At 32.0% G+C, this 11,442-nt stretch overlaps 1 protein-coding gene across 2 annotated transcripts; it reads right to left on the reverse strand.

Annotated features, from left to right (window-relative positions):
• Nucleotides 1-7,176: 7,176 nt before the first annotated feature.
• LOC115983865 lies at nt 7,177-10,993 on the reverse strand. Of its 2 annotated transcripts, none has more exons than XM_031106703.1 (6): nt 10,575-10,988; nt 10,285-10,337; nt 9,789-9,844; nt 9,192-9,686; nt 8,044-8,218; nt 7,177-7,547 (listed from the first exon to the last, which is right to left on the reverse strand). In XM_031106703.1, the coding sequence occupies exons 1-6, from the start codon at nt 10,717-10,719 to the stop codon at nt 7,386-7,388; spliced, it is 1,086 nt and encodes a 361-aa protein (XP_030962563.1). In that variant the 5' UTR covers nt 10,720-10,988; the 3' UTR covers nt 7,177-7,385. The 2 variants fall into 2 exon arrangements, with proteins under 2 accessions (XP_030962563.1, XP_030962564.1); XM_031106704.1 differs by having other exon boundaries at nt 7,220-7,547; nt 8,044-8,215; nt 10,575-10,993.
• Between the last annotated feature and the right edge of the window lie 449 nt (nt 10,994-11,442).

Raw genomic sequence — 11,442 nt, forward strand, 5'->3', positions numbered from 1 at the left:
ATGTCACACATTACCTCTTTAATTGAAATTTCAGCTTCTTTCAATAAGAAAATTCATTTTTCATCATCTATAGTGATAACTCGATTGGCTAGAAGAAATCGCACCTCCAAAGGAGAGAACAAATCATGATTGTGGTCTACAACAAACTTAGTTACATGCCATTCTCGAGGAAAAATATCAAATGATTTTCGTAAAATGATACTTAGATGAGCTTTACATCCACATTTTAAAGACTTCCTATTTCGTTGCTCCTTAGACGGATCAACTATTTTTAGAGGTTGTTTACCTCGTCAATGACAACCAAAAAAAAAAAAAAAAAAAAATCACATCTTACTATTTTTTTTTTTCTCAGTACAACCCTTTCAAATGATAAAACCATATCGATTTGCATAATTTTTATAGAAAATGAAAGTTTCTTCTTCATTAGGAAAACATTGACCAACAAAAGGCTCAAACTCATTTTCTATTGAATTTATATCTTCATGTTCTTCAATAACTTCCATTTCATCTATTGGACATTCATTCCAATCAATTATTTCATCTCCATAAGTATTATTATTTTTTCCATCATTTGGAAGCTCATTTAATTCAACACAATTCTTTGAAACACTTCCATGAACCTCACTTGCAATCAAATCATCATCAAGTTGTGCTATATTAAAACAAAAATTAAAAAAACAATCAACATCATATTATATGATATATGAATTATATATTAAAAATAAAATGAAAATAATAATACCTTCTTGAAACAATTCATTTAAGTCAAAATAATTCATTGGAACAAATTGATGAGTCTCACTTGCATCTACATTGTCATCCATTAGTGCTATATTAAAACAAGAGTTTAAAACCATCATAATCTATGATAAATGGAATGTAAATTTACAAATAAAATAAAATTATAATACCTTCTTGAAGGGATTTATTTAAGTCAAAACAATTTTTTGGAGTAAAGTAGTGAGTCTCACTTGCAACTATATTCTCATCCATTGGTGCTATAATACATGTATTAGAAGTAAAAATTAACATTATATTAATTTTGGTGCTATATTAAAAAGAGTTTAAAAATATTCTATGATAAATGAAATGTAAATCACAAATAAAATAAAATTATAATAACTTCCTAAAGTGGTTCATTTAAATCAAAGCAATCTTTTGGAGCAAAGTATTGACTGTCACTTGCAATTACATTCTCATCCATTAGTGTTACAATATACATGTATCAAAAATAAAAATTAACATCATATTAATTTTAACCTATTTTTAAAAAATAACTATGAATCAAATAAAATACAAGAGTAATACCTTGTTTAATTATTTTTCAATCCTTCATTGGCATTTCTTCATCCCTTCTTCTCTTTGATATTGGTAAAGGGGAAGAAATTGAGTTTGATATTGGTAAAGTGAAAGAAAGTGGATAGTAAAATATTGGTAAAATAAGATTTGGTGGAAAATAAAAAGTGAAATAGAGAGAAATGTGTTAAGGGGACAATTTTCTCCAAAGAAGAAAAATGCCCCTAAGCCGTGTCTTCTTTAAGAGGGCAATTTTGTCCAAATCTTTATTGCCAACCTTGTGGTGTTTTTTCTCCTATTTACTCAATTTTTTTAATGTAGGACTCACATTGACAAACTTTAACAAGCACCATTTATCTTTTGCCATAAACAATACATTGAATGATATATTATTCCCTTAAAAAATTGAATTTCTTAAACAACATCAATAATATATAGTTGACTAAGTGACCAACAATTTTTTTTTCTTCTGATAAAATTATTATTAAAAAAAAGTTGTAGTTTTTGTGACAATGGTTTTCTGGATTTTTCTAAACTATACACCCTTATCAGTTAGGTGTGAGAAGAAAAAAATTAAAGAAACACCCTTATCCTTTACATAGATGTGACTTATCAAACAAAACCTTGGAATGTGATATACTCGCAATGACACCATAGGTGAGAGTGGGAATTGAGAGGACGTGTTAATGAGGGTATTATTGTCGTGGTCCATAATGGTCATAAATGACATCGACACTTTCAGCCTTCTTTTGGAACTCTTATTAAGGATCACAAACAATGGGCTCCATCTGCCATGCTTTACGTGTGAACACCATTACAAACCATTCATTATCAATGCTTTGCTTTCCTTGTAAAAAAAAACATACTTTATTACAAAAAGCCAAATGAATATAATATAATAATAAACTTACATTAATAAGAAAACAAAAAGTCCTTTCATCCTTCTTTTTTTGGCCTAACCTTTGAGGCAAACAAAGAGGCAATTTTGGAATTGAGATATAGCTAAATTTCTGAGATCTTGGTATTTCTTTCGGAAATGTTAAAAGATGCTTTAGGGGTATTAGTTTAAAAATTATTTTTAAAAATATTTTATGAAAAAATGATATGGAAAAATGATAAAGTAATTAATTTTTTTTTTGACAATTTTTTATATCATATACTATATAATAAAAGTTGAGTTTAAAAGTCATGGTTGCGTCAAGTGGCGGTACCGAATTACAATTTTTTTTTTTAGATTTTTAGATTATAAAAAGAAAATATTTACGTAAAAAAGTCTAATGCGTATTAAATTGCAGCAATGTAGACATAGTGTAATCCAATTCTTTTTTTTTTTAATTACTCCACTAAATTTTTTTTTAAATGCATTTTAAATAGCAGCAACCATATACTATGCTAAAAAAAGAAGTCTAATGCATTTTAAATTGCACCAATGTATACTACACTAAATCAATCAGTTGAATGCATCTTAAAAGTTTTAATGCATCTTAAATTGCAGTAACCGTATACTACAAAAAAAAAAAGAGGTTTAATGCATCTTAAATTGCTTCAATGTACACTAAACTAAATCAAAAGATCTTTTTTTTTTTTTTTTTTTTGATATAAGATAGAAATTCTACTATAACCTAATCTAAGTGTATATGTGTATGAAAGCTCCCTCTTGGAGACTTGAACCTTGTCCCTTGTCCCCCACACCCCACAAGCACTTATACTTGTGGAGTGACCATCGCACCAAGGGTGTGTAGTGGTCACTAAATCAAAAGATTTAATGCATCTAAAATTGTAGCAACCGTATACTACACTAAAAAAAGGGGTCTAATGCATCTTAAATTGTAGCAATATTTATAGAATATTATATATATAATTAAATTAAAATTTTACTAATAAGAGCTTTTAGAAAATTAAAACTTGCCATAATTTTTTTAAATATTTTATAATATTTTGTTTTGCAAAAAAAAAAAAAAAACCTTACATAATATACATTTTCCATGTAACTTAATTTTTAAAAATATTTTTACTATTTAATTTGTTATTAGATTTGATTATATTATCAATGTATATATATATATATATATATATATATATTTTAAATTTATATATAATTTTTTATCAAGTTGTGCATCGCACAAGCATAATACTAGTTTCTAATAAAAGTGGAGTCAAATTTTTTTTTAATATGGTTTATTAACAATTGTCTTAAAGACACCCATTAACATGACCATTTTTCTTTTACCAAAAAGAATGATTTTAACTTTCATATGATATGTCATGCCTCGTGACTATATTCTCGGGGAGGGTCTAAAAGCCTTATAATTCAATTGATACTTCTTGTTGTTTTTAATGGAAACATTTAGAGTTCAAGTTTGGCCACTGTCAATTATATGTGTATGTATGTGTATATATATATATATATAAATATATATTCACAAAAGGGTGGAGGGGGTTGTGTGAAATATTTAAAATTGAAACTACACTTGATGGAAGGTTGATAGACAAAACAAAGCCATACACAAAATTAACAAAGTACCATTTTGTTCCTTTCAAAAAACAAAAAACAAAAACAAAGCACCATTTTGTAATATTTTTGGAATTTTCTCTATTTACTCCTTGCTTCCCTCCCCTTTTTGTGGAAGAAGGAGGGATTGCAAGTTCCTAAGACAATAAATTTCTTTCTCTACCAACCCAAACACAACTACTAACAAACCTCTATCTACCTCCAAGAGGGAGTTGAACCCTATTCCAAAAAAAGTCATTTTCATTTAAAATAAATGAACGATTAAAAGAAATGATTAGACTAATGCTTTTTATGCATATACCCAAGTTGGGTCAAAGAGAGCCTATAAATGGCTTTCCTTTATTTTTCTTGTTGGTATATATGTTAAAAGTTTTTTTTGGAATCATATGGATGTGTAAGTTTCTCGCAGAAAATTGATTTTATTTACTCCTTATATCAAATTTTGTTTTATTTGGGACTGAAAAATACATCTCATTTTGCTTAATTCACCCAAACCAATGTGGTTTTTCTAATCTCTAACAGGTGATGGAGCAAATTAAGACTTGCAGGCTGCAACCCCAAATACATATATGTAGATATGTATGTATGTTACATAATGTAAATAATTTATATTTATTTTTTATTGTCTCTTGCATTTTTTTTCCTATCTTTCTTAACATTCTCATGGTTATGCGTCAATTTTCTCTTTCATCATTATCTCATAAATGACAGAATAACCTTATTTGAGATGACATAATACCTTTAACTTGTCTCGTTTTCAACTAATCCGTTCCCATCCTCCTTTCCCCAAATAAGAGATAGGAATGGAGCACTCATGATCTTACCATGCCTTTTCTTGTTGCCATCCTAGTTTCATTTAGGGGCTGTTTGGTAGTGTAATTAGAACAACAGTTTTCAGTGTTTAAATAATATTATACGTATTTTTACACACTTTTTTATTCATACATATTTGTAAAAAATACAAACAACGTTACTGGAACAACATTACCAAACACCCCTTACTTTCTAACCAACATTTTCAAGGGAATATTATATAGTAGTTTATCGTCTTGGTAAGACAGAAGGGAAACAAAATGTCAATTTTCAAAATTAATATTAATTAGTCCTGTTGCCATTCTAGTTTCAATTACCTTCTAATAACCAACTTTTTCCGGGGAAAATTATATAGTAATTATTGTCTTTGAAAAAAGGAAAAAAATTTCAATTTTCTAAATTACTATTTTTGATGTAATTGAAAAAAGAAAAAAGAAAAAAAGAAAAGAGTATTGACTATTGACTATTGACATTGATAAGTTAAAAGAAGTGGTGGTAGACATGAAGATACACATGTAGAGATTATAAATTCAGACTATACAAATGGTAGAGAAGTCAGCCTCACGTTTTCAAGTTCCAACTACCAGTAAAACTTCTTCATTTTTCAACAAATCTGACTTCTTCATATTTCTAGAAATTCATCTGCACTTTCTTGAGACCCTTCTTTCTTTTCCTTTTGCTCTCAAAATTTCTACCAATCTCTCAAAAAAGTCCTCCTTTTTTGTTGCCTTGTCTTTCCTATCTCTTTGTAACACATATAAAGAATCTTTGTCCAAGAACCTTTGAGATATCAAGTTCATTTCTTTGTGTCAATCTCCAAATATCCCAGATGGTGTTGCAACTGTTCTTCACATTGGCTTTCTCTGCTGTGCCTCTGACTCTCTATGTTCCTCCTGTTAGAAGCTTGAACCTCTTTTTAGAGGCTGTGGAAGGTTTTCTAAGGGAATCAAGAATATATACCAATAGGGTGTATCCAAGAGTTCGTGTGGTTTGGTCTAGGCTTGTGGATTGTATGCTTTGCAGCAACATGAGGTAGATTTAGAAAGATCAGATCCTTGTTTTAATAGTTTTTTTTCTTTTTTCTTTTTTCTCTTCAAATTTAGTTTTAGACTTGTTCTTTTCATTTTGATATGACTTAGATTGTTAATGTTTTCCAGAAAAGTTGTTTTTGCTTCTGGGATTGTGGCTTTAATTGTGGAATTATGATTTTCGTTTTTCCCTTTTTTTTTCTTTGGATAATTAGTGGAAGTATGGAGAATTGATCCCTGGTTCAAGGCAGTACAAATGAATTGAGTATTATTTCAAGGCAATATAAGGAAGAACATTTTCTTTTCTTTTAACATTCTTATGGCAATTGGTATATATTTTTGCTTCTGGGATTGTGGCTTTTATTGTGGAATTATGTTTTTTGTTTTCCTGTCTTTTTTGGGATAATTAGTGGAAGAGTGGAGAATTGATCCCCGGTTCAAGGCAATACAAATGTGTTGAGTATTATTTCAGAAAATATAAAGACAAACACATTTCTTTTCTTTTAACATTCATATGGTAATTGGTGTATGCATCATGCATCTATCTATATATATATATATATATATATATATATTTTCCTGGTATGTATGAACTAGTTTACACAGATGATAAATTGGAGTGGGCGGGGAGGCCAACAGCCTACAGGTGGGGTATAAGGAGCCGCAACACATTGCAAAGGGTGGAATTTAAACCCATTACTTGAGGCATGTTGGTCTATGCTATTATTACTAGGCCAATCAACATATAAGTAAAAATCTTTTGTCCCATTTTCAGTGTTTCATATAAATTTACCAATTGCACTATATCAATTTTTATTTAAACTTTAGTTATATTACAAGGGAAAAGAAATAGTATGTATGGCAGGCTCCAATTGATGGATTATATCATGTGGATACTATGGGAAAGAAGGTTTTTACTTTCAAATATATCTCGGGCACCGACATATGTGTCAATCCAACAAATAAAAAAGTAACAAAAAAACAGGAACCTCAGCAGCTTAATTCTTAACCCATTCTAGCTGCAAATGTAGATTTTTTTTTCTTCTGTACCTTTTTTTGTACGAGCCTCTGCAAGAGTGACAGAATTGAGGTGTCAAACATGCACAACACTGTAGTGCATTGTGCTAAGAGCAGAAGCATAGCAACAGAGAAAGGATCAATGTAGCTTTCTATCCCTATCTTATCTGGAAGAACCCCCTCGACAAATCTGAGTTGTCTTGTGTATAATAATATCAACACTAGGCAAAAGACAAGGAAAGAGAACCATGACACCAATTGTTTTCACTTTTCTTAGAACATTGGTTATATTGCCTTGATCTTAAGATGGAGTTAGAGGTTCTAATCCAAGCTTTTGCTTTGGATTTCTTGGTAAAATATACTGCTTAGAGTTTGTAGCAAAAGGAGCACTCACCATCACCAATCAGCCTGAAAAGAACAAAATAACCCACTGATTGGTCTTGTGATTCACTGATTTGTCTCTCATGAATAAATATGACATGCTTATGATTCACTAACATGTTCAGAAATACTCCATAGGAATGGAGATATTAAGATACAACATTTTATTGATGTAATATGAAATTTTAGTACAATTATTGAGTTTCTTTATTATTACAGTTATATTATCAACACCAAATGAATAATTAAGAAGAAAAACTATAAGATACAACAATGAGGCAGGTACACTAAAAAGAATGAAAGAATGAATTTGAATTTCTTGTTCAATTGTGAACCAATTAGTTGGATAGTGTGCAAGGCTTAAGGAACCAAAATACATCCAAGGCTCTTGCTTCTCTTCCTTCAACAATAGATTCAGGTCGGCCTTTATCTGCAGATTCCCCTTTCATCACCTCCTTACTTTGCTCTACTTCTTGAAGTATCCCCCTCTCCTGTGTAGCCTGTAAAAATACAAATCAATCAGGAAATTGGTAATTCATAGTTTTAAGCAAAAAGACTTGCATGGAATCCAGTCTACTACATATTTGCTGCAAGTGAAAGTCATAACATCATTGGTGCAACAAACATAATTACTAAGGTGGCAACAACCGTAATTACTTCTTGAGTGCAATATTATTTGTCAAACATTCAAATAAAGTATTTTACGGAGTTTGGGTAAGGAGTAAGGATCAATGTAGGTCCTGCTGCAATAAATGTGTCAATGGGAGTAAATCCTCTTCAATTGATCTTGTGACTCCCATTGACACATTTATTGCGGGACCTACCTCCATAATTGAATAATCTGGATAAGCATATAATAATTGCTAACCAAAAGTAGTTTGCACTCGAGGATTAGATCAACATTCACGAGCTTTGAAGCCTAAAGCTCAATCTAGATGAGCTAGATGTGCCTCCTCCTAATCATGTTTTTCATTATGTTTTTAAAGTAGTACATACCATCATCCTGGATTTGGTAGCCTTTGATGGGGTGATTTTGGTTGGTCCACGAGTAGCAGAAAAGCATTGGGGAGAGGGAGGATTTGTCCGAATTTGCAGCAGGCTTTCCTCTCTTTTGTGCTTTACATTGTTCAAATCAAGAGAAATTGGAACATTCTCTGCCTCATCAGCTCTTCTGCACAGATAATCGTCACATATAATCTCATAATCATAATACCAAAAATGAAATATGGTCAATCATTTAAAGCCTTTTTTTTTAATAAATAAAGATAATTTTATTTGAAAGAGGAGCTAACTTGAATACACAATTTGTGAATTGAACCGCTGCTAAATAGATCAATAGTTTAAACCCTTCATTTAACAATCTGCCTAATGAGACTTTCACAACCATTGGATAACCATTTTGTGGACTCCAATGGTCCCAACTTTCCAACATTTGAGATTAGCCCATTGTTCACCGATTAAATTGCTTGTCCAAGATCCATTATATAAATGTGCACAATCATCCATCTTGCATATACTTCTTCTTGTTACTAATCACCACTCAATTAGTTGCATCGATGGTGGTTCTAAACAAAGAACTTCATGCACTCAATGGCAACTTGATTAGGTGATTATAATACCAATTTCATAGACATTGTTTCAAATTTGTATGTGAACTTGCTCAGTTAAGTGAAATCATTCCATTACACACACAAACACAAACACTGGCACACAAATTGAGCAATATTTGTCTCATAGATCTGGCATATGCATGATATGGTGTGACAGATATGATGGTTCATTTGCCATTACTAATCACCACTTAATTAGTTGCATCAAAGATGGTTCTAAACAAAGGATTTCCTGCGCTCAATATCAACTTCTAAGGAGATTATAATACTAATTCCATAATCTATTGTAAGTGAACTTATCTAGCTACTGAAATCATGCCATTAGAATTCATACACACAAATAAGATTGCAGATTTACACACACACACACACATGTATACACAAATTGAGCAAAAAGTGTCTTGTACATCTATAATATGCCTCATCTCTCTCAAAAAATGAGTCTCACACAATTGTATGTTGTGAGAGAGATGATGCATATGCTAGATGCACAAGATATCTTCTTAAAAATAAGAGAGGGCAAAACAAACTTACTTCTTCCTCCTCAGCTTCTCTTTAACACTGCTTTCCTCCATTCCTAGAGACTTTTCTTTATCCACTTCAAGCAATGGTTTCCTCTCCTTCTCCTTATCCTTCTCATTCACTTTCCCCAAAACTTCACAAGAACCCTCCTTTGTCGCCTTTTCCTCCACACACACATTACTCTTCTCCACAATCAACCTCTCCACAGTCTCTCTCTCCCTCGTCCTCGTCGCCATTCTCTTCAATTCATTGCAAAACTCAGTGATCTGATTAAGTATATCCCGCCCTGCAAACAAGTTCCTTGCCGAGAGAGTGCCTTTCAGCCTCGGCAACTCATTGTTCTGTGGCATGTCATTAACCATTTTCTTCTTCTCTGTGCTTGATTTGATTGCTGTCTTCGTGGACTTGGCAGGGTGAACTGGAGGAGTTGATAAATTTGGGTTTTGATTTTCGCTATCTTCATTGAATTTGGGATTGTTAAGCCCTCTTCTCTTCAATTTTGCATCTCTAAATTAATTGGAACCAAAAAAAAAAAAAAATCATTTAGATAAACTATAGAAAAACTCTAATTGAATTGGACTGTAATAAAGCTAGGATTTTCATTAGTACCTTTTACTTTGATCACGGAGTGGAAAAGATTCAGAACCATTAGCTGAGCTTGTGAGCTTCACCAAACCCAAAAAAGGGAAAACAATTGAGAAAATCAGCCAGTTATATAGGATTAAACTTCTGTTTGGTTACTAGGAAAAGTGAGGAAAAGAAAAGAAAACGAAATCTTGAATCTTCCATCTTTTTTTGAGTAAAGAAGCTTAAAATAGTCCCCACATAAAGAATCAACCCAAGATTCAAACTTTCTTTCTTTTTTATTTTATTACATTTTCTGAGCAACCAAACAATACTAAAGCATAAACTTAAAATGGTCACTTCAGTCTAGCTCACAAGCCAAAGTGAAGGTAATATTGTTAATACATCTTAGGTACCCACTTAAAGAATCAACCCAAGATTCAAAATTTCATTCTTCTTCTTTATTTTCCTCCATTTTCTGAGCAACCAAACAATACTAAAGCATCCAAGAAAGCATTAAAAAAAAACCAAGACTACAAACCTTAGAAGGAGTTGACTTGAGAAAATCCTCAGCAGTCTTCGGATGCTTGCAATCTGCAAAATCAAAGACAATTTCACAAAACATTTCACATAAAAAAAGCACCAACACAATTCTCAGCTATAATCACCAAACACACATGCTTCTGAAAAATGTACAACACTACTCCACAAAAATAAACCTTCCCATTATAGTATTACACCCAAAAACTCAAAAAAAAAAAAAAGAAGCAAATTCGATTCATTCACAACAAGGTATTTGAGTATAGTGGTTGAAAAGGAAGAAAAGCTTACTGGGTCTGCAAAACCAGGCCTCATCATCCACAGATTCGTGCGGAGCCAAGAAATCCACCCACTTGGGTGCGTTTATGTGCTCATACAGTTCGTCCTCCACAAATATTGACTCTATTCTCTTCCAATCGATTTTTGCTGGTTCCATTACACACACACAGAGAAAGACAGAGACACAGAGAGAGAGAGCTTTGGGATTGGGAGAGACAGTGAGTGGTGAGGAGATGAAATATGACCGTTAGTGGAGTGAGGAAGAGAGAGAGAGAGAGTGAACGTTAAGTGGGGCTTTCGGTTTCACCAATTTTTTTTGACCGTTGAAGATTTAATTAAATTTGTAGTGTTTTAATAAAATAAAATAAAGTATGGAAATTTGGGAAGTTTGGAACTATGTGGGTTTGGGTTTTGCTTTGGACTTGGATCTGGATCTTGGCATGTGGGAGAGAGGACTAAATACAGATGGGTGACTTTTAATTTTTATGGTCAATAATAGACTCAATACAATCTGCTTTATGCTTTTGTGAAAAGAAAAAAAGTTAGGGTCTTTGCCAAATGTGTGGATTTTAGTGGATGGTAGTTCTGTGATGGCCCACCTAGCTTTATATAAGTTTTTTCGGCCAAAATGGCCCAATACCACGAATTTTTGAAATATTTTGTAGAAAAACACTGTTTCGGAACTATATAGGAGAATACCACTTTTTATGGAACTCGAGTTTCTTAAACTCGAGTTCCTAGAAGTTTTGCCACCGTGGCGCTGCTGAGGTGGAATTGGGCCATTAAAAAATGTTTTTTTTTTTTTTCTAAGGTACTCAAGCTTGGTGAGCTCGAGTACCTTGTAAGGAACTCGAGTTTATTAAACTCGAGTTCCTTATTT

The sequence above is a fragment of the Quercus lobata genome, chromosome 4 (genome assembly GCF_001633185.2).
Source record: "Quercus lobata isolate SW786 chromosome 4, ValleyOak3.0 Primary Assembly, whole genome shotgun sequence".
Lineage (NCBI taxonomy): Eukaryota > Viridiplantae > Streptophyta > Magnoliopsida > Fagales > Fagaceae > Quercus > Quercus lobata.